This window comes from Meleagris gallopavo, chromosome 4 (genome assembly GCF_905368555.1).
Source record: "Meleagris gallopavo chromosome 4, MGAL_WU_HG_1.1, whole genome shotgun sequence".
Classification (NCBI taxonomy): Eukaryota; Metazoa; Chordata; class Aves; order Galliformes; family Phasianidae; genus Meleagris; species Meleagris gallopavo.
Genome location: NC_139407.1, coordinates 16,099,455 through 16,120,112, shown reverse-complemented (window position 1 = coordinate 16,120,112; position 20,658 = coordinate 16,099,455). Strand labels below are relative to the sequence as shown.

General features: G+C 33.6%; 1 protein-coding gene across 5 annotated transcripts in view; it reads right to left on the bottom strand.

Annotated features, from left to right (window-relative positions):
- CCSER1 (coiled-coil serine rich protein 1) overlaps window positions 1-20,658 on the bottom strand; it is a 623,472-nt gene that overhangs the window by 118,132 nt on the left and 484,682 nt on the right. For 2 of the 5 annotated variants that reach the window (XM_085222273.1, XM_085222275.1), the window contains exon 10: window positions 16,750-16,795. The exons of the other annotated variants lie outside the window; for them this stretch is intronic. In XM_085222273.1, coding sequence (XP_085078399.1) covers window positions 16,750-16,795 — 46 coding nt within the window. The remainder of the gene's footprint in view (window positions 1-16,749; window positions 16,796-20,658) is intronic. 5 annotated transcript variants of the gene reach the window in all.

Sequence of the window (20,658 nt, the reverse complement as noted above, 5' to 3'; positions counted from 1 at the left end):
CTGATTTCAACGGGGAGTATAGAAGCACCTGATGTCGTCCTTCAAAGATCTGATTGCATGCTATTCTGTTTACCAGTGAGAAAATGTTTATCGTGGCTGATGACCAAGGAGAGGAGGTTCCCATTTAAACTTGGCCCAAAAATATCTTAAATGGAAGACTGTGATGTAAGAATGCAGACATGTTCTGCTGATACGATACAGAGGGTTGCCAGTATTCATATGAAAAAAAACAAAAAACAGTTCACAGCAGTATTTATACCAAAAGAGAATAGAAGGTGATCCTAATGTTTGTTTTCACGTTCGCAAGGTCTACATCCTAGGCAGCTTTCAGGTTGACTGCATGAGCTTTAGATAAACATTTTAAGCTACTTGGGCAGAACTCGAATTTGCATAAATCTTGGTAAATGGACTGAGGCAGTTAGCTGCAGCATGAAGTTTAACAATCTTGTGGTTTTTGGGTTTTGTTTTTTTTTTTTTTTTTGAGAAATCAGTGAGATGCTCTGCTTTATAATCTCATCAGCTATTTCCATGAGGCAAAGGATTTGACCTTACGAAACAAGATAGCTGTGGAGCAAAAAGCACATCCACACAGAACTGAAGAGAATGAAAAGTGGCATTTTTCCCTCTTATTCTCCCTTTCACTGCAAACAAAAGAGCATAACTCAGCCTAGTTCAGTTCATTGGAATACATTTTAACTCAGTTTTTAAAAACTCCTCAAAGAGCCTAAGTCTGTTGTTTTCCAGTAATCAACAAGAAGAAATAACATAGCAAAGTGGTTCCACCTCTTATTTTAGTCTTTAAAATGTTAGGTATTGATTCATTTCAAATACAGAATAAGATCATCAAAACTAACTGGTATTGAATGCTTTTCTCTGATTTAACTCATGTTCTGGAACAATTCTTCTGATGCCATACAAGTTCTCATCATTACTAGAACAGGAGTAAATAGATACTAACTTCTTTTGTGACTTTTTTTAATTAATTGCACTTCTTTCTCCCAGTACTTACTAAAACACCTCAGTCTAACAGGAAACACAAACAATACTGAAAACTTGGAAAGTTATTTGTTCAACAAAACATACTTAAACGCACATTTTTTTTTTTAGAAATGTAGAAACCGATGCTGTATTTTATACTGATATTATATTTTGTCGTTCTTATTTTTTGTCTTAGTTTTCACCACTGACAGGATGTTTAGCACATAATATGCAATTTCATTGAATACATTAATGTCAAGTCGTACCAAAAGGAAGTAAAAACAGCAATTATGTGTCATTTTGAAAGCACTTGGTAAGGCTAGTGGGGTGAAAGAGTGGAACCAAATGGTCAATTACTCAGAGAATATTTTGCATTCTAATTTTTTCCTTCCTTTCCCTCTTATAAGGTCACTGGCCCAATACATCTTCATTTTCTGATCTAACCAAACTACTTCAGAACTCAGCTTCCAGTAAATTTTAATGTGCATTTTGTTCCAGACTTCTTTCATTCAATTTCAAGTGAATATTTTATCACAAAATAGATGTTTTACTCCAAACAAAACTCTTTTGAGGACTTGCATAAATATGTATTATGAATGTAAATGAAAAGCTCTGCTAGCACACTAAGAAGTACCAAAAGCAATAGTCATATATTTCCAGTTATTTTAACTGTTATAATAGTGCTTTCATATATTCAAAAAGGCTTCTTAGAGTACACTAATTTCTAAAAGCGGTAGAGATTGATATTTAATTTTTAATAAGCTACACATTTATGTGGTAATTCAAAAAATAAATGCTATTGCACGATGTGTCCCAATACTGCAACTTTATAGAGATTCTGATCATTTCTGGGGACTTCACAACAATGCAGAAGCATCAGGTTCTGTCCACAGTTTGTGCTGCAAAGCACAGATGTTCAAAGAGTACTAGAGTCATGAGGTGACCAGTATGGGATGTCAACTATTACACCAATATGAACTCAACCCTTCTGGCAATATAAAAGTAACATAATTCATTCCAAATTACTCAGAAAACAAACAAACAAACAAAAATAAACAAACAAACAAAAACACAAAACAAAACCAAAATAAAGTTTTGGAACACTCCAAGAACTAGTTTCTACTTTAATTACTTTAATTTCTGGGCATATTCTGCAGTCAGACCCTACTTATAATCCATATACTGATTGCCAACTATTGAAAACATATTGTATTTCAGTAGCATAGTAGAGTGTTTTAAAAATCCTTTTATTCTGTTATATAACCTGGATGAGTTAACCCAGGAGCCAAGAATGCAATAACATGATGGCACAGCTGTTATTTACTTTAACATGCAATTGTTAAGCATACTTTGGCTTAGGATGTCAAAGTAAATATGTTTTCTTCAATAATAGCCTTAAAATGAGGTATAGCTATCAGTGCCCTTTCAGAATGACTTAGTCATTCTCTTAAGGTCTAGACAGAGAAATAAAAGGGTGAAAGAAAAAAAAAGTATCTAAACTGTAATTATTTAATGTTTCATCCTTAGATGGGTAGGAAACGTCATTTAGTTTTAAATTCCTAATCTTTACTCAAAGATGCTGTATTTTTCTCAAGATTAACTTGATTGGCTGAAAGAGATTAGAAAATACTTCAGAATTAAGCTAAACAATAAAAAGCAGTTCAATTTAGTATATTGTCAGTGTCACAGCTGCAGAGTTTTGGGGCTCGGGTTCATATGTTCTTACTGATAGTGCTATCAAAAGCTTGTAACTTCAAAGTTTTATTAGAAAGTCAGTATTAGAAAGGTGATCCTACCTCTGAAATGAGCTATTTGTAACTTCAACATTTATCCTGTTTGCAGCTTCCTACATCCAAACAATTCAGTTATTTTCTAGGTTACACTTTTTAACAAGAACAGGAAGTAGAGCTCAGCAAGTTGGGTTCATTGGCAATAAAAGCATAGGACTTCAATATAATACGGCTTCTTTTTTTCTCAATATATATCATTGAAAGTAGTCCAAATTATATTAATATCAGCAAGCAAACAGACATTTAGGAATTAACATACCTAAAATACCAAAGGACTAAAAAGCCTAAAAATGGCTCATTATTCTCTGCATCAGTCCAGTCAAGATTCAGGCAAACCTGTACAGACTATACAAGGACAGAATTTTTCTTTCTTTTTTTCTTTCTTTTTTTTTTTCCCAACTGGCTATTTGATTGTTTTACTTTAATACTTTTTCTCCCCCTCTGGAAGAATGCACTCTTGAATTATTGCTTATTTATTGCTTTGTACCCAAATTAGAGCTGCCACCTAAAATCGGAGCAGTGGACTTCATACTTATTTTGGACATCTGGCTCTAGACATACAGCTTCATATCTTAGTGCATTAATGCACACTTTTCCCACAACCTAGCACTTACTAGGAGATGCCTGTGAAGAAGTGATTCAAGACTTTCGTTTGATAAGCTGTTATTAAACACACACACAGAATATAGCTATATGGCTGGAACATTCTGTAGCAAAAAAAAAAAAAAAAAAAAAACCAAAAACCAATTACATACTGCCTTTTGTATTTCTAGACTTTTTGACCCAGATTCCAGGGGAGCTGAATAGCAATTTCATACCACACACTTAGCAAAATTCATTCATACTAGAGCTGTACTGTCAATGAGAAAAATCAGTTAAGCACAATAGAATCCCTACTGTCATAAATTCTTCTATAACAAGCATTAAACAAAAATCACAGTAGGAAAAATGAAATGTGGCTAGAGATTCCATATCATCAGCTATCATTAAATTTATTTAAATCATATAGTAACCTTTAAATTATTTAGGCTAAAGATTAGGTAGGACATATAACTATTCATGATTCTTCATTGTGGCTTCCTAAAGTGAAGTTTGCATATTTCCTTTGTAGCAAATTTGGCTAACAACATCTGGGTGTAGTAGAAGCAGTTTTGTAGAATCTCCTGGCATTTCACTTAAAATCAACACAGGAAAGTGTAACATTTATCCTTTACAACTGAAACAAATCTCATACCTGCTAAGAGTCACATCTAGATCATGAGGATCAGCATACGCTAATCCCTTAGTGGGATCAGAATGTTAATTCCTACATGTTCAAATTATTTGCTTTCAGCTGCTTTAAACACACCATCCATCAAAGATAAATTATGGCATTTAATTGCCTTCTACGTGTTGTTATTCAAAGGAAAAAAAAAAAAAGAAAAGCAATATTTGATTAGTTAGCTACAAAATAAATATACAATATTTTCTTTCTTGATTTTTCACCTCATTCAGGAAATGTGCTAACTGCTTAAAAGTGTACTTGAAAAACTATAACAATATAGTGCCTTATCCTGTAATTATTTAATTAAGTACTCGGTGTTCCATGACAATCTAAGCCCATTAGAAAATTATATTACTAGCTCTCTTTCTGGAGTGGTTCCTTTTGTACATGATAGCTCAGTGTAAATGCAAAGGATCAGCTGCAAGGCATCCTGTGCTGACAGCAATGAAATGCACATGTGGCACACTGAAGAACTCAGACTTAGTAGTTCTCCTTCACAAATGAATTAATACTGCAGGGCATTTATCACGCTATTGTTTTATTCCATATGACTTATTCCACTAATTGCAATTAAATTTATTAAATGCATTTTTGCTGAAGGCAAAATGAATAGTAAAATATCCAGATGTTATTCCTATTTTAGTATGTGACTGTTTGAAAGTCCCTTTAAAAATATCTGAGATACTGATGCTACTATAGACATGATATTTAATGTCATACTGAATAAACAATAAAATGGGACAGGGAAGACTGACAGCTAGGATGCTGACTGTTCCAGCTCCTGGATCTCTGCATTCTGCTCCTCTTGAACAGTTGAGAAGCTCAGCCAAAGGGGGACAACAGAAAAAAAGAAAAGAAAAGAAAGAAAGCATGACTTCTGCTGCCAGCTTCCAATTGTTCCACCTGTATCACTACTTTGCACTACATGAGAATATTGACAATTTAAAATGAAAGTCTGCAACACTTTCCTCCTATCTCAGCATGGGTAATTTCAGAAGACAAAAATAAGAAAGAAGGTACCACTTTTTTTACATCTTCTTCAGTGTTCTGATCAAGTATAATCATAGTGTTCACATCCATGAGTAGGTGTCATTTTACCTTGCTTTAATTAAATCAGCTTCTTTTGCTACAATAAGTGACTACTCTATTGTTGTGTAAGGTCATAAATGTATCACCAAAACAAATATGTTGTGTCCTTAAAATTGAAAATATTGGAATGGTATTTCCATTGTACTCCAAAGAATAAATGACCAAATACATCTGTTGAACATGTTAGATAACACATTTTAAATATAATTGGCAATTTATGAAAGATTACTGCTGCTGAAAGACAAACTACAGGTGCTTACCTTTAAGTGACAGAAGTCCAGTTTCACCACCTTTTGAACAATACAATTATTTTTCCCAGCCAAGAAATGTGAATAGGCCAGACAGAACTTTTTAGCTGAGCTTTCTCTCAGTGAACCCAATATATTCATGCCTTCATGTCATTATCCAGGAAAGCAGTGAAATAGTCAATGAAGATAAAATAATAAGCAGACTGTAATTTTGCTTAGAGCCATAAATTGTTAAGCAAGAACATTGTGTGCAGGCACAAACATAGTTGGCATAGTTGAGGGCTGTCATACAGGACCAGGAGACAGGAGATCCAGTTCATACTGAATCACCCAAAGCTCACTCTATACCGTGCCAGTCTTTCCTTTCTCAAAGCAGTTCTGACTTACAGAAAGAAGGCAAAAAAAGAAAATTCTGTTTGCCTTCCACTTGTGCTCCTCACAGGAATACTTCTTTACCCTTTTTAATGAAGCCTGAGTACACATCATGCTGTTTATAATTTATTCAGGTAGAAACAAGAAGGTGAAGCTGTATTAGCAGATACCCTGCCCAGGACCAACATAGATAGTACTCAAACAAATTCAAACATTAACAAATTTCTGCAAGTCCCTGAGAGAAAAATCCCAACATGATGAAGAACTTTGTCTGTAAAAGTAAAGTTAATGCAGAAATTCAGATGCAGCCATGGCTAAGCTGGAAGACTTAAAAACACTCACTGGTAAGAGGAACAGGCCAAGATGATCTCCCAGCAGTATTGTCTTTTCTCAATATTCACAGATAAATTCTTTTGAAAAGACTATGAATAAAGTAAATAGAATATTGAGGCTTTACACTTAAGAAGCTCTTATTAATGTTAGAGATCTAAAACATTCAGATACAAAAGGTTGATTTCAAAGGACAATCCACCAACAAGCAGGACATGTGAATGAAAGGAGGAGGAAAGGAAAGGAGTGAGAACACTGACATTGCAGACTGCCCAGTACAGACATTTGTGTCTTGAGCAAGCTGATCTAGCATCAACCCTACTGGAATTACTGTCAAAAGACATGAAATTAGACTGCTGGATATATGTGAACTATATTTCTTTGTATTCCTTCCTACCACACACTTCTGTTCACATGGATGATGCTCCTTCTCACTTCAATTGCTTTCACGACAGTATTTGGAGTTATGCTTAGGTTTTCCTGATTCTTAATTTCAATGTATAAACCTACACACATATAGAAAAACATAAGCATTCCAGCAGTAACAATGATAAAAATATTAAATGTTCTCTTAAGTCTGAATTTGAATGTGCAGTCACTATTCTCATCTCTGTTCATATTTCTCACATTTTTTAACTGTGCAAAAAGAAGAGTACTATACCTTTTTTATTAGAGAAGGAGAGTGAGACTCAATTAGTTGCACAGTAGAAGTTGTCTAGAGCAATGACAGTGACCACATGAGCCCAAAAGGTAAACAGAAATTCTTTCAACTTGGAGATTACTATTCAGTTACTTCAGCTTGCTTGTTACTATAGATGATAAGATTTTCATTGTCAAAGCCTATAATTATAGAACAAGTAATAAAATCCCAGTATATATATTTTTATATATGATAGAGTTTATTTTTACAATTAACTTTTATGTCTGTTCTCTTTGGAAGTATAGACCCTTAAAATCCAAGAGATGAGACACATGCAAGCATCAAAAAAGTACCAATTATTTTTAAAATAAAAATCTGGAACTGGTATACTTTTTATAATGTGTAACAAATGCTTGAAATGTGTTGAAAATATCTAGCATGTATTTATCTCCCAATAATAGATAACTAACAAAATACATAAATAACTCTCATTCTTTTTCTGTGTTTGAGCAGTATGACCAAATAACAATAATTAATTGACTTTCATAGAAAAGTAGTACATACTTTCCAAATATTTGAAATGAGTGAGTGAAAAGCAGAGAAAGCTAATTACAAAAATGACTGAAAAAGGAGTGAACTTGAATAAACTGAGTTGATATGTTCAAGTATTACATATATTGCTATTTAAAATTGCTTGATGCAGTTTTAAAATTTTTTAACAAACTACACTGCATTATTTGTATTTACAATCCATATGGGTGAACTTACTTCATCACATTAAAAACAGTAATTCTACTTAGTGCTCTGTGAAGCATATAAAATCCTTAGATTTCATAGGAAAATGACTAAATGAACAACATAAAGGAAAAATTAGAGGAAATAACAGAATTAATCATTTGTCTATCTCCTCTCTAGAAAGATATATACTGTAATGTTGTATATGGGAGAAAAGGTGCACTTCCAAACAAGCATGTGTAGCACAGAGAAATTACGAAAGTTATTTCAACTTGTAACACTTTTCAGTCACCTGAAGTAATATGCCAATCAGTCTGCTTTTTTCCACTGCTGATAAAATGCCGAAGTGATTGCAATAATTACACACACTTAATCTTAGAAGGAAAACCTAGGAAAAAAAAGCCTTCTATACTAGGACTTTTTTTAAAAGCAGTACTTATTATCTATCCCAAAGATTTAAATGCAATACAGAAAACTGTTAATAGTTCAGAAGAAAGAATGACAAATAAAATCACTCATAAATCAGCCTATTGACATCTACAATTATGTCAAAGCAAAACATGTTCAAGATATCTCTAGTAACACATTCAACAAAGAACAATATGCCAATAACAGTAGTTCCACAGAATTTCTCCACTGTTTAATATACCCTAGTGAGAATGGCTTGAAAATTGACCAGCCTATTAAACCACTCAGTAATTTAATAGCTGTCTTCAGCAGATCCAAATTTCATTACTCCTCTAAAGATATAACTAGTGATCAAAACCAGAAAAGCAACAGTTTTTAATTTAACTGTGTTTGAAATAACAGCACTATTATCTATTACAATAATTAATCTAAAACCAAGTAGAGTTTCCATAATTGCAAACATAGATTGTCAATAAAGATAACTAAGATGTACACACACAGGTTGCAAGTCCCCGTCGAAAAATGAAGTTGTAATTCTCACACTGTTAAATAGCATGATTGTACATAAGTTGGAGAACATGGCTGAATATTTGATTTAGTTTAAATTCTGCCTGTAACTGCTTTGCTTAAGTTAGTTCTAACATCCACAAGAGAATTAGAACCTGAAGCCATGAAGCCTGAGAAAGAACCTTTTAGCTACAACTTTTACTTTTTTTTTCAGCATATAATATCTACTGTTCATGCTCACCATAAAGCATTCTTTCTCTACAATAGTTTCTTGCATTAGAGGATTAAGCTTTAATTTGAATATCTATAAAACCTACTACCCTGTTATATTCGTTAGCAAGATAGAATATGAATTTTCTGCAATTCATTTTTCTTCCTTTTCCCGAAACTTTCCTTATATAAACACTTAATAACCATGCAATCACCAGGATATTTACAGTCATGGAACAACTATGCTGCAGGAGGAAAAAATTTCTAAAGGAATATTTAACAATAGGCAATTTGAAAATATATATTGTTATCATTAGAGAAGAGAAGGCAGTACCCTGGAGAAAGAGAAGGATTTTCCTGTGGACAAGTTTAGGAACAGAAGCAAAATTATGGTGCTCAGAAGAGGATGTACTGAATAAGGGAGATTATTCTACAGACAAAGCACAACACACGTATACAGATAATTCCATTACATTTCTAAAATAATTTTAAAAGAATCACTGTCAGCTTTTAGATAATTCACTCATAAGAAATAGGATTGCTTTGACAGGTAATTAAGAATAAATGAATTACTGGGTTTACTTCTGATGGAGATCTATCAGAGACTCAATTTCACTAGTCAAAATAGAGTCAGGTAAATAATTGACTCTTTAATCTGAAGCCTGAATAAAAGAGATCGGATCAATCAGAATTATTTTGGTAAGCCTAAAATGAATTATTACTTCAGCTGCAGAATTATTTAACACATTAACCTTATTTTTAGGTAAAAAAAATGCATCATTCTAGTGAAAAGTCACTCCCATTTGCAAAACTTGATAGCAATCACAACATCTTGGAAAATACACAGCTGTTTTCAGTAGCAAAAAATTCTTCAGTAGATTAACTGCACATGAATTTGTAAACAAAAAATTAAACTCTAAAGGAAAATAGTTTCAGAGGAATGCATTTTTTGTCTTCTTTCTGTATACACCAGAGCCCCCTAGAATATAGAATAATGACCATTCTGTACCTGTCAAGCTGTAACTTACAGCCTCTGTCCCTTGTCTTATTGCCTGATATATCAAGAAGAGTAAGTCTCAAGCAAATAGTAAGCTGTCACAAAACATGATGGAACTATAGTTAAAAGCCACTTTGTATAGATATAAGTTGTAAAAATCTCATGCACTCCCACAGAAAGTAACATAGATCAGTCTGTAAGGAAAAAGCCAAATTTATAATTTCAATAATGTAAATTCTGAGATGTTGGAGCAAGAGCTGTCTTGCAAAAATTCATTTTCTCAGAAATAAAAGAGAGCAAGTAACCACAATAAATAAATAACCATAAATGACCAGTAAAGAAGAGTTTCACACAGAAAAACACTTGAATAATACTAAACTATGTTTTATAGGTGTTTTGCAGAAACTTGGTAGAATTTCAAAAAGCATATAATTACAGCTATTTGAGGTCTTATGAATTATTTGAAGTAGTTCAAGAAGCTCATAGAAATAGGCTTTTCAAAAAATTTTGCAGTACATCTGGATTAATTTGGCAACTGTCTACATAATTTCTATGCATTCTCTCTAGTTTTCATCTTTTAACTTTATAAAGAAGTATAAAAGAATGTACCACCTTTTTACACACTGTAATGGCAGCAAAAGTAGAAACAACAAACAGAACAAGCAAATCTTCAGCTTCTGTACTCGACTTTCCCTTGATTAAGGTGTAATCAAGTCCATGAATGCAAAGCAAGGATAGAACAAACTGATTATGTCTGATTTTGGTGAAGCTCAGCCCACTAAACAATGTTTCCATGATGAAAGACCTGGCTTTTGAAGGGTAATTTTATTTTAACAGGAAACATCAGCTGATTTTAAACAAAATGATGCCCATGATTTTTTTCTTTTAATTTTTTTTTCTTTTTTTTTTTTTGTGATCAAGGATATGTTAGCCAACATAACAGCAGCATATTTGCTTTCTTTTTCTACAATCAGAAGTAGTGTGCAAACCAAACTTCTTCAAGATTTTAAATATATATATCACTGTAACAGATACTTTTCTACCCCATCAAGTACATATTGAAAGTTCAGTTCAGGTTGTCTAAATTCTTCAGTGCTCCTAGGTACAAAACCATATCCTAAAGCATAACACCTGTATCCAGGAGTTCTGCACTGGTACAATCTAAATGCTATTTATTATATATATATATATATTTATTTATTTATTATTTATTTTTTATTTTTTTTTTTAAGAAGAAATCCCACTTTTACTTTAAACATGGAATTAAGAAACAAAGACAAATAAAAACCACATGCTGAGCTATAACATTTGAACTTATTACTTCTGTTCTATATCTACACTACATGTTTCTGGGGCAGGTTCCAAATTTGCTTAAATGAAATCTCTAGTCCCCAAAGTTTTAAAATAATTACTTTTAAAAAAACTTGGACTGTGCTAGTTTTTGTTTCCATGGAAACAGAAACAAAAGTAGAAGCTGCCATTAAAAGAATTAGAATTCACTTTCACAAATGAAAGACTTTTATATAATAATATATTAACCAAACTATTGTCGGAATACGTATTTTCTCATTTTGCAAAAATGGAGCATGATCTTACATCCACCAAAGTTAACAGGAGTACAACTCGGAATTACAATAGAATAAGCCTAAATAAGAATATATTACAGTGTTTGAAAATCTCATCAAAAACCTACTCAGTCAAATGGATAATTTCCTAATTAATTTTAAAATTTAATTTACCAGGAGACTCTCAGATGAGGTCATTTTTACAAATGTTTTACAAATATTACAAATTATAAGCCAAAAATGTAAAACAATAGATACTAAGAACTATTGATATTTACACGATTTATATTACACTTCCTTAATGCTTTGATAATGAATTGAATGATTGAAAGTCTTTTCCTAGTATCTATACTCCAGACAGACAGTAACTAAATGCTGGACATTACCCTGGCATAAATCAAAGCTTCTATGGGATTAAAAATCTACATATTTTATGACAAATAGAACATCTAAACAGCTTTGGTTTTTCTGCTTCTGTTGCAATTTTCCTTCACAATTTGTTGCTTTCAACATATATTTTTCTAAGAACTGACTACAACTGATAAAATAAAATACTGACATCTTCAAAGGTTAATTCTTTATATGTTATTTACCTAATTATTTACATTACTGGCCTCAAAAATTTTCCTTTGCATGTGTGTAGTCAAATCCTTTAAGTTCTCCTGAAGTCCCTCCTTCTTGATAGTTGACTAAACTGATCAATGTTGCCTTGGTAAATTTTACCATATAAATACTCATTTTATCTGTCAGAATTAAGGCAAAGATATTAATACTACTTCAGATTGAAACTCATGTAACTGATAACAGTCTTACTGTAGAGTTAGAGACCTACCACCCAAATTGGCAAACCCATATCATATTAAGACATTTAACATTTCCATTTTCTTAGATGCTTACACTGCAAAATTTTGTATGTGGCCTATGAATGAACAGTGGGTGAGGGCTGCACCCTTCCATGAGGGTCAAAACACACCAGTTTACCAGCATCATATCTACCTTCTTCATTTTCACCACCAAGCTGACCAAAGAAACCATCACCTGCTTTTAGCAGGCAATTACATTATTACACTTGTTTTGTAACTCAAATGATCTACTCCAAGAATTTAAGTCTTTTAATTTCCATTCTACACATTTTTTACTTTAATTCATGCTTTTTCTTAACAAAACCAATAACAGAACTATAGAGCTGCATTTAAACTACTCAAAAGCTTGTCTCAAGTTTTGAGATTAATACATTAAAATGTCATTTATCAAGAAACTAAGAATTTTGCTTCCTTTAGTTTTTATTTCAGTTCTCCTTGTCAGTAAATTCTATGAAGTATCCTGGCTAAAGGTTAGTTTAACTGTGTTAGATTTTGGTACTTTTTTTTTTTATCATTAGATGATATAAAATTCTTTAGATATAATACCGCTATCTCAAGTGTCTGATCCAATTTGTTCTGTCTGTAAAGTTGATTGTCAGGTACCACATTGCTGTATTGATTTTTCTTTTTTTTTTTTTTTAGTTTCTACTTTCTTTCATCAAACATCTATTACAGAAAGGTTCTCTCTCTGTCTATGTATTCCTTTTAATTTTATTCTTCCGAGTAGTGGCTAGTATTTTTAATTCCCCAAATTGTATGTCTATGATGAGACATTTTCTTAAAAAGTAATGCCCACTGTTGCCCTTAACTGTCAATTGCTTATACTGGGTAGACATTTTAGGTGAAACAAGAAAAAATATTTGAAATAAAGTTGTCTGGATACAAAGTACTATAGATATAACAAAATTAAAGATTCATAATCTGGTTCAAGATGCACCAGCTTAATCCAACGGTTTATCAGCAGATATGAAGTTAAAACTCTGACTCTAATATGTGGCTATGCAGGAGAAAAATGCAGTTAAAAAAGAGTTCAAAAGAACATATACATTTTCAGAACTGTGGTTTTCATGCATCCTCATGTAATATACTGACTGCAATCCATAACCTCCTGAGCATCTGGGGAAGGAAGTAGAAGAAGTGGGTGGGGGAAGATGTTTTTTTTTTTAATTCTCTCTGCTCTACTCTGTGGTCAGCAACAGGCAACAAATTAATTTATCTCCTTAAAGTGAGTCTATTTTGCCTGTGTCAGTAACTGGTGAATGATATATTCTTATCTCAATATTACTTTTTTTTTCTTTTTTTTTTTTTTTGGTCATCATTATTTCCTCCCCCTGTAGCTTAAGGAGGGACTCCCCATTCACTTTGTCTTCTGTCATTGCACCTTATTTTGTTGCTAATAACAGATTTCCTTGGTTAGTTTAGATTGTATGTTGTTTTAATTCCACTCTGTGTCTTCTATGTAAAACAGAAACTAAGTCACAGCCTATTGCATTTCAAATAGCAAAGTTTTATCTTCTGTTAAGGAGCCTTAACTCCAATATTGGTACTTTTCAGTTACCCTTTTACTCTGTATCTGTGTTCTAGTTTCAGATGACAGTTTTGATGATGTATTTTCTTTTCTATTAATTATGTCTGGTATGATGCTACGCTTTGGCTTTGGGAGAAAAACAATGTTGATAACACAGTGATGTTTTAGTTGTAGTTAAGCAGTGGCTGCACTGAGCTAAGGATGTTTCAACTTCTTGTATTGCTCTGCCAGACAAGGGGGATAAATAGCAATTATCTGAGGGATCACAAGGAACTGGGAGGGGAAAGAACCAGGACAGCTGGCCTAAGACTGGCCAGAGGGATATGCCACATGACATCATGTGAAAAAATCATAAATCCATGCGGATTTGGCCAGGGGGGCAGCAGCTGCTTGGAGATTGGTGGGAGGTGAGCAATTGGTAGTGCATCACTTGTTTTGCAAATAAACATATTATTGTTATTACTACTACTATTTTCCTTTTCCATCTCAGTAAATAGTGTTTTATCTCACTAGTACTTCATCTCTTTTGTTTTTACCCTGATTCCCTCTTCCATCTCATTGGGAGGGGGCAGTGTGAGAACGACTGTAGTGCTCAACTTCTGCCAGGGTATAATCCACAACAGTCTAGATGCCAGAATGTGGAAATGTCCCCTCAAAAATAGCATGTTGTTATTTGAAAATATTATCTAAACAGATCTTAGTCTCAACCACTCATTACTTTGCTACATTTCACCAGCAACTGCTGGAGACCCTGGGTTACAAGAGATGTCATAACAGAGCACTACTACAGATGATACTTGATGTCTCTGACACTTTCTGATGCCCAGAAGTGCATGACCTTTCAGTGACTCTCAACACCACCACCATATTACATCACCTACCTTTGCCTACAAGGCAATTAAAAGCTACAAGCAGTTACAAGTCTCCAGCAGATTAAAATCTTTAAATTAATATTGTTTACTGCAGTGGATTGAAAGATCACTGACAACATCAACAACAACAATAACAAAACATAGCCTACTTTTAAACTGCTGCATGATAGGACACTATTTGCTCAGTAGTATTTCTGCTCTGCATTCCCGGGCATCATCATCTCCTACCTCCATAAGTAAACAATAACAGTGTTCAACAAGACCAGAGAAATTGACACCAATGGCTAGAAGATGAGTTTTGGTACAATATATTTATAGCTCCATATCTTCACTGCTTTCTAGTACACATAAAAGCAGAAAATAGCTGTCTGAAATAACTTTCCCTAATGTTATGGATCTCTTCACTTATATACTTCTTTTGCTTCCAATTGCTTCCCAGTCAAGGCACTGTCAACACTCTATGTACGCAGTTCTAAACCTACATCTCCCCTCTCACCATTTTAATGATGTTAATTTTATCTTTATTTCATAATCCAATCTTAAGACCAACCACTCTTTCCTACATATGCATCTGTGTATTCATTCAACGCAATCATTATCCACTCTTCTTCATTTGCTTTACTGTTCTGCATCTTTAATCCTGCAAACTATTACCCTGACTTTTCCAGATATTCTGTCCTTTTCACATAATTCCTTATGTTCAGATCTCAGATGCTTCATTAGGTGACGTCATCACTCAAGCAATGATACACAAAGATACTATGCCATAAAGGAAGATGTTAGGAGTAACATCAGGTATGCTTATTATTTATAAAAAAGCATGTTAAAGCATGTCACAACATAGGCGTACTTCCAAAGTCTTCAATACTTTTCTTAACTGTGTAAAAGAGTAGTGAATTTGCCTAAATGAAAGTAAACCAGACAGAAGCTCAAATTTTCAATTTAGCAGACTGCTAAATATCATACACATCAGACAAAAAAAAAAAAAATAATTTCAGCATTGCTTTTGTGAAGGATAAAATTTACATTCAGTGAGAATACTCAGTCTCTCCACCATACCTTAAATAATTATAATAGCAGCACAGTTATATTTCATGAAAAGTATTTCATCTTGATATTTCACTTTCTCTCCCCTTAGATATATCCAGAATAGAAACAGCTAAGATAATTGCATAAAAGAAAGGACAATGACATACAGACCATATTTTTAGTTCCTCTTTTAAGACTCACATTCATAGACAAATATTACATGTTTCCTATGAATACACCAGAGCAGCATTGGTGAATTTATGCAAGCAACACATTTAGATTACCAACAACAAAGCACTGTTAAAGATGCACTGTATTTTATGAATAAGCCTGTAATGTTAAATTGTGATGAAACCTTTTGACATTCAGTGGTGTGATGCAGTGCATAGTAATTATAATAATGCAGTACATGGATGTAGTTTATTTTATGTATATGGAAGACACCAGTGTGTTTAGAATGGACATTCAACTCAAGCTAGGAGGAGAGAGACAGAAATAGACCGAAGGAACAAGTCCTCATCTCAAAGTCTGATGGTATTGTGAGCATCTAAATGTTCACTGTACACATTTACACAAACACACACTATTAAAGCAGCAGAAAGATCTCTGGAGTTAGAACATAAACATTTCCTTTTTAAAATCACAGCTGTGATTTCTTGCTTATTATTATTATTATTATTATTTTAAGGGGTGGATGCGGAGGGGGGGAATGAGGGATGGGGGCAATCGAGTATTGTTTTCGTTTTTCCAAAGAAATGATATCTATTGTCAATACTTTCAATGGATTTAAGGAAAAAATAAAGGAGATACCTCAGTAAAAGTCCGCTATCAGTCCCCAGAGTTGGGGATAAGATGTTCTTTAATTGATTAGAACAAATATAAATACAGCTAGTCTTAGTAACACCTGCCTTAGACCATGTTGCTCGATTTTCCACTTTTTAGTTTTTTAAGATCCAACTGAAAGTTTAATTTGAAGAATGTGAAAAGGATGTTCTTTGGCTTTAAAAATGCTATTCATTATGAATACATTAACTGGAATATTATACTTATTCCCCTCCAGACTTTGAGTCATTATGGTATTTTATTCCCTTCTTGCAACTCTATAGCACATAGCACAGCCCTAGTTTACAATGTGTTGGACAAAACACAGCAAAGAAATAAAGGAGTCAACAGAAGCTGTTAGCTACAAGCACGTTACAGGCAATATGCAACACCAGCGGTTGAATATTGACCTCAGGGCATTAACTCTATATTGGCATGCCATGCTACAGCACATGAACACATAGTCATCTTTACAACACAGAGCAGAATTCAAGAGACTCACATAATTGCCTGCGAGAAGATACAGGAGCACTTCCAAAGGCTGTGCCCTGTAAATAAAACACATTTTTTTTTTTTTTTTTTTTTTTTTAGCAAAGGATGTCAGATTAACAGCAGTAGCAAATGAAAAAAATGATAAGACATGAAGAAAATGAAAGCACCGAAATGAAATAGAGACTGTTTAGATAGAAGAGCTTGTTATTACTGAAGAACTGCAGTTTCTATTTTCAGATAAACAAATTATATTTAAAAATGTTCTATGAGTAATCCACCCATCAGTGGACATGAGACAAAAAAAAAAAAAAAAAGAAAAAAAGAGAAGGAAAGTAAAGATAAGGCAAAAGTATCAGGATAAGACAGGCATGCTCACACTTGTCAGAAATGATTAAATTTGACAGAAAAGACAATAAATAGAATATATATCAGAGTGGATTCCATTACAAAAAAAAGAAAGAAAGAAAGAAAGAATGCTTAATTACAGCAATGTCTTAGCTGATACTGTCATTGAAGGTAAAGCGTATTTCAAACAGGTAGGAGAGTGAGGGCGGTGCAGTTTGGCTCCTGTCACTTCCTCCTCATCATCTCTCCATAATTGCATAACAGGTACTAACAGGTACTCACTGGGCACATCTGATGACAGTTGACAAGAAGCAGCTTTATTAAATCCCTGATCAATAGATGCAGTGTGCTTTTTCAGTAGAGAGCTACGCCTGTTGTGTATGCCAGTATTTGCCACATAACTCTGAAATACCGAATGTGCACATAAAGAAAATATAAATCAGATGCCAAGCAAGTCATACTGGTTTGGTTTCTGTAAAATAGCCTCTACCCTTTGTGATCCCCTATCCACCAGAACTCCATAAAACAAGCCAGGAAAAATGAACTAGAACGAGAAAGAGCGTAAGAAAAGGACAAGGTAAAGAGAAACTCCAGTGTTTAGTATTTGAACAGCAGCATCAAGATAAACAATGCTGTCTCATTCGGAATCTGATAATCTTCAGAGCTTTGCTTTGAATTTGTGTCCAGTGTTATGCTTTTTTCCCAATGTAAATGGGTGCTCTCATCATTTGGACTGCGTAATCAACAGAGACAAATTACAGTACTATTTAGGTTGTATTTATTGCCTAAAAAATAAAAGTAAAAAAATCAAACATGTGAAACTTATGAAACTTGAGTGGAGCTTGACTTCCTTGAAAGTCATTTTGACTTCCACTGATCTTCTGAATTCTAGGCTGATAAGCATTTACGTAGCGCTAGGCATTTGTTTTTTGAGGTCACTTTATGTTTCAGGACTTATAAAATTCTATTTTCCTTTATCTAAAAAGAGTGAAGCACATATACCTCTATCTAACAAGCCCCACAGAGAAATCATCTTAATCTAATGTTCCACATACCACATTATTTGAAGAAAATCAGAATTAGAGGGATCATTCACTATTTAAGCTTCCTTGCTGCTGAGACCACAGCTCACAACACATGGGGCATATGCAAAGCTGTGTAAATTCTGCAGATACCAATTATCTCACTACACCCCAAACTTGTCACTCAGTGACTAACTCCTTCCCACAACTCTAGGAAGAAGTAACAGCCATCACAATGAGTAGTCAAGGTGGCAAGTGGAGGTTAATTTGTGTTGGTGCAGCAGAAGCACAATAGCTGCCTTCCTTACTTCCCAGTGCTCCCTGAGTCTTTTTGAAAGAAAATACAGTTATTTGAAATGTTAAGAAACTGCATAGTCATCCAAGGCAAAGCCAGAAGCTTTGAAAAATAGACACTGAATGAAGATATCATGGCTTCTCCATTATGTCAACTGTGTTAATCTGTTTGCTTAAAGGCAGCTTTCTAGTAAAACTTAGGTATGCAGTGGTAAATCGTAATACATTATTGCCATAAACTGTCTAGGAAGAATGTCTTCTGATTCTATTTACACTACGTATATTAAGACTTAAGAGTTATTCCTAGGAATTAAAAGCATTATGGCATTCACTACCGAAAAAATTTTATTATTATTATTATTTTAACCTTTCTAAAAAGTTTTCAATTCATTATTTAAAGATACATAAAAACAAAAAGTACAAATTAAACCAGTCTAACGGTGGTTAACTGACTGCTTGCTCCTTAGCCAGAGGTATTTATTTTCTATGTGCTGAATGCATACACTGTACCAATTATCCACAAAAAAAATCAAAAATCAAACACTTAAATCATTTCATTTTATCAAATCCACCAGCCAAAGCATTGGGAGTTTTACTACTTTTCACTGTTAGTTACTGTTATCATTACTGAAAATAACTAAATAATGTATTCTGAATGACATAATACTCCTTTGAAAAGCAAAATGCCAATGCAATTGACTGCATTACTTTTTCATCTTTATAATTTCCAGAGTAAAAGGCTTTCCAGAGGGAAAATGCCTCTATCTTTTAACCGGAGCTAGTTTTCCTTTCCCCAACTTGCTCACTCAGAAATAAGTGTTATCCTTCAGTAAAATATGGCACAATGATAAGGAACATTTTCAAAGCCAAGGCAAGTTTGACATTCTTTGTGAAGAGTTCAAGTTCTGCTGGCACTGCTCAACAGTTTTAATCACACATGGCTTATTTTTCTGCTCTGTATATTAACTTTTTTCATCCTAAAGCTGTTTGTGCTTCAATAATAACTTCAGGGGCAAATACTGTACTTACCAAGTTTTCCAAGTGTCATGTGATTCCTGGAAATGTATGGCCTTAAGCAGGGATAAGATAAGGCTATTAAAAATGTGGAGGTATTGCAGATGACCAGTTACCTTGTTCCTAAATTCAAAATCTATCAAAGTTAGCACACTCATCTGATGCTTCTAAGTAGCTAACCCTTTCCTAAAATTTTGCTGAATAATTTTAATTAAGAGGTCACTTATAGAGTAACACACATTGTTCCTAGTTGAATTTTATTTTGGATTCTGCTTGGCATCATCTCTTGATACTGTAGCACTCTTCAGATAGGACACTAATGTATGTTAAACATTTACACGAATACTGAACATAAAGACCTTGTTTACATTTAAAATATTTTGAAGTTCTTTTAGAAGGTACACAAAACATTCTAATTGCAGCATTTTCTAAACCTTAATTATGGAAATGTATACAACAGAGGTGTAGATTCACCATGCATCTCAAGATCACCGTGAAAACATTGTGTTTTGTTTGTTTTGATTGATAACTCTTTCTATATCATCTTGAGGTCATAAAATTTTTAAGTCTCAAAATCCCAGCCAGTCTATGCTGTCATCAATGATAAGCAGGAAAAACAGTTTTTTCACTCTATTTTTTTAATTACATTTTAATTGTATTTTTTACTGCTCCTATTAGTTCTGAAAGCTTCTTTCACTTAATATACATAAACTAAATCGCTCTTTGCTAATTCACTCCACCAAATCAGAGAATGATGGATAGGAATCTCTGAGTCCATCAGGCCCATCCCCTCAAAGATCTCAAAGGAGGAGACACCAGCCTCTCCAAGCAACACGTGCCAATGCTCTATCACCCACAGTTAAGTGTTTCCTGAAGATGAGACAGAACTCCCTGTTCTCATTTGCGGTCACTGATGCTTGTCCTGTCATTTAACATACATGGAATAGGTTTAAAAAATGCTATTTTCAATTTTGTTAAGTACATTATGTTTCAAATAAAAAAAAAATCAAAATAATTTAATGAGCACAGTAAGCTAAGCTTCATCAGTGGCCCATTAATGGATCAGTGCAGCAAAACCGAAAATTAAGTTGGTGTTCAAAAAGTTCCTGAAAGAAGGGCTTTAAAATGAATAGCACCCACATTTCATCTTTGAATATGCAGGTGAGAAAAAAACAGAGATCAGTATCTGAAAATTTATAGTTCAGCAGAAAAGAAAGGATTAGTCAAGACCAGGAAGCCCTTTT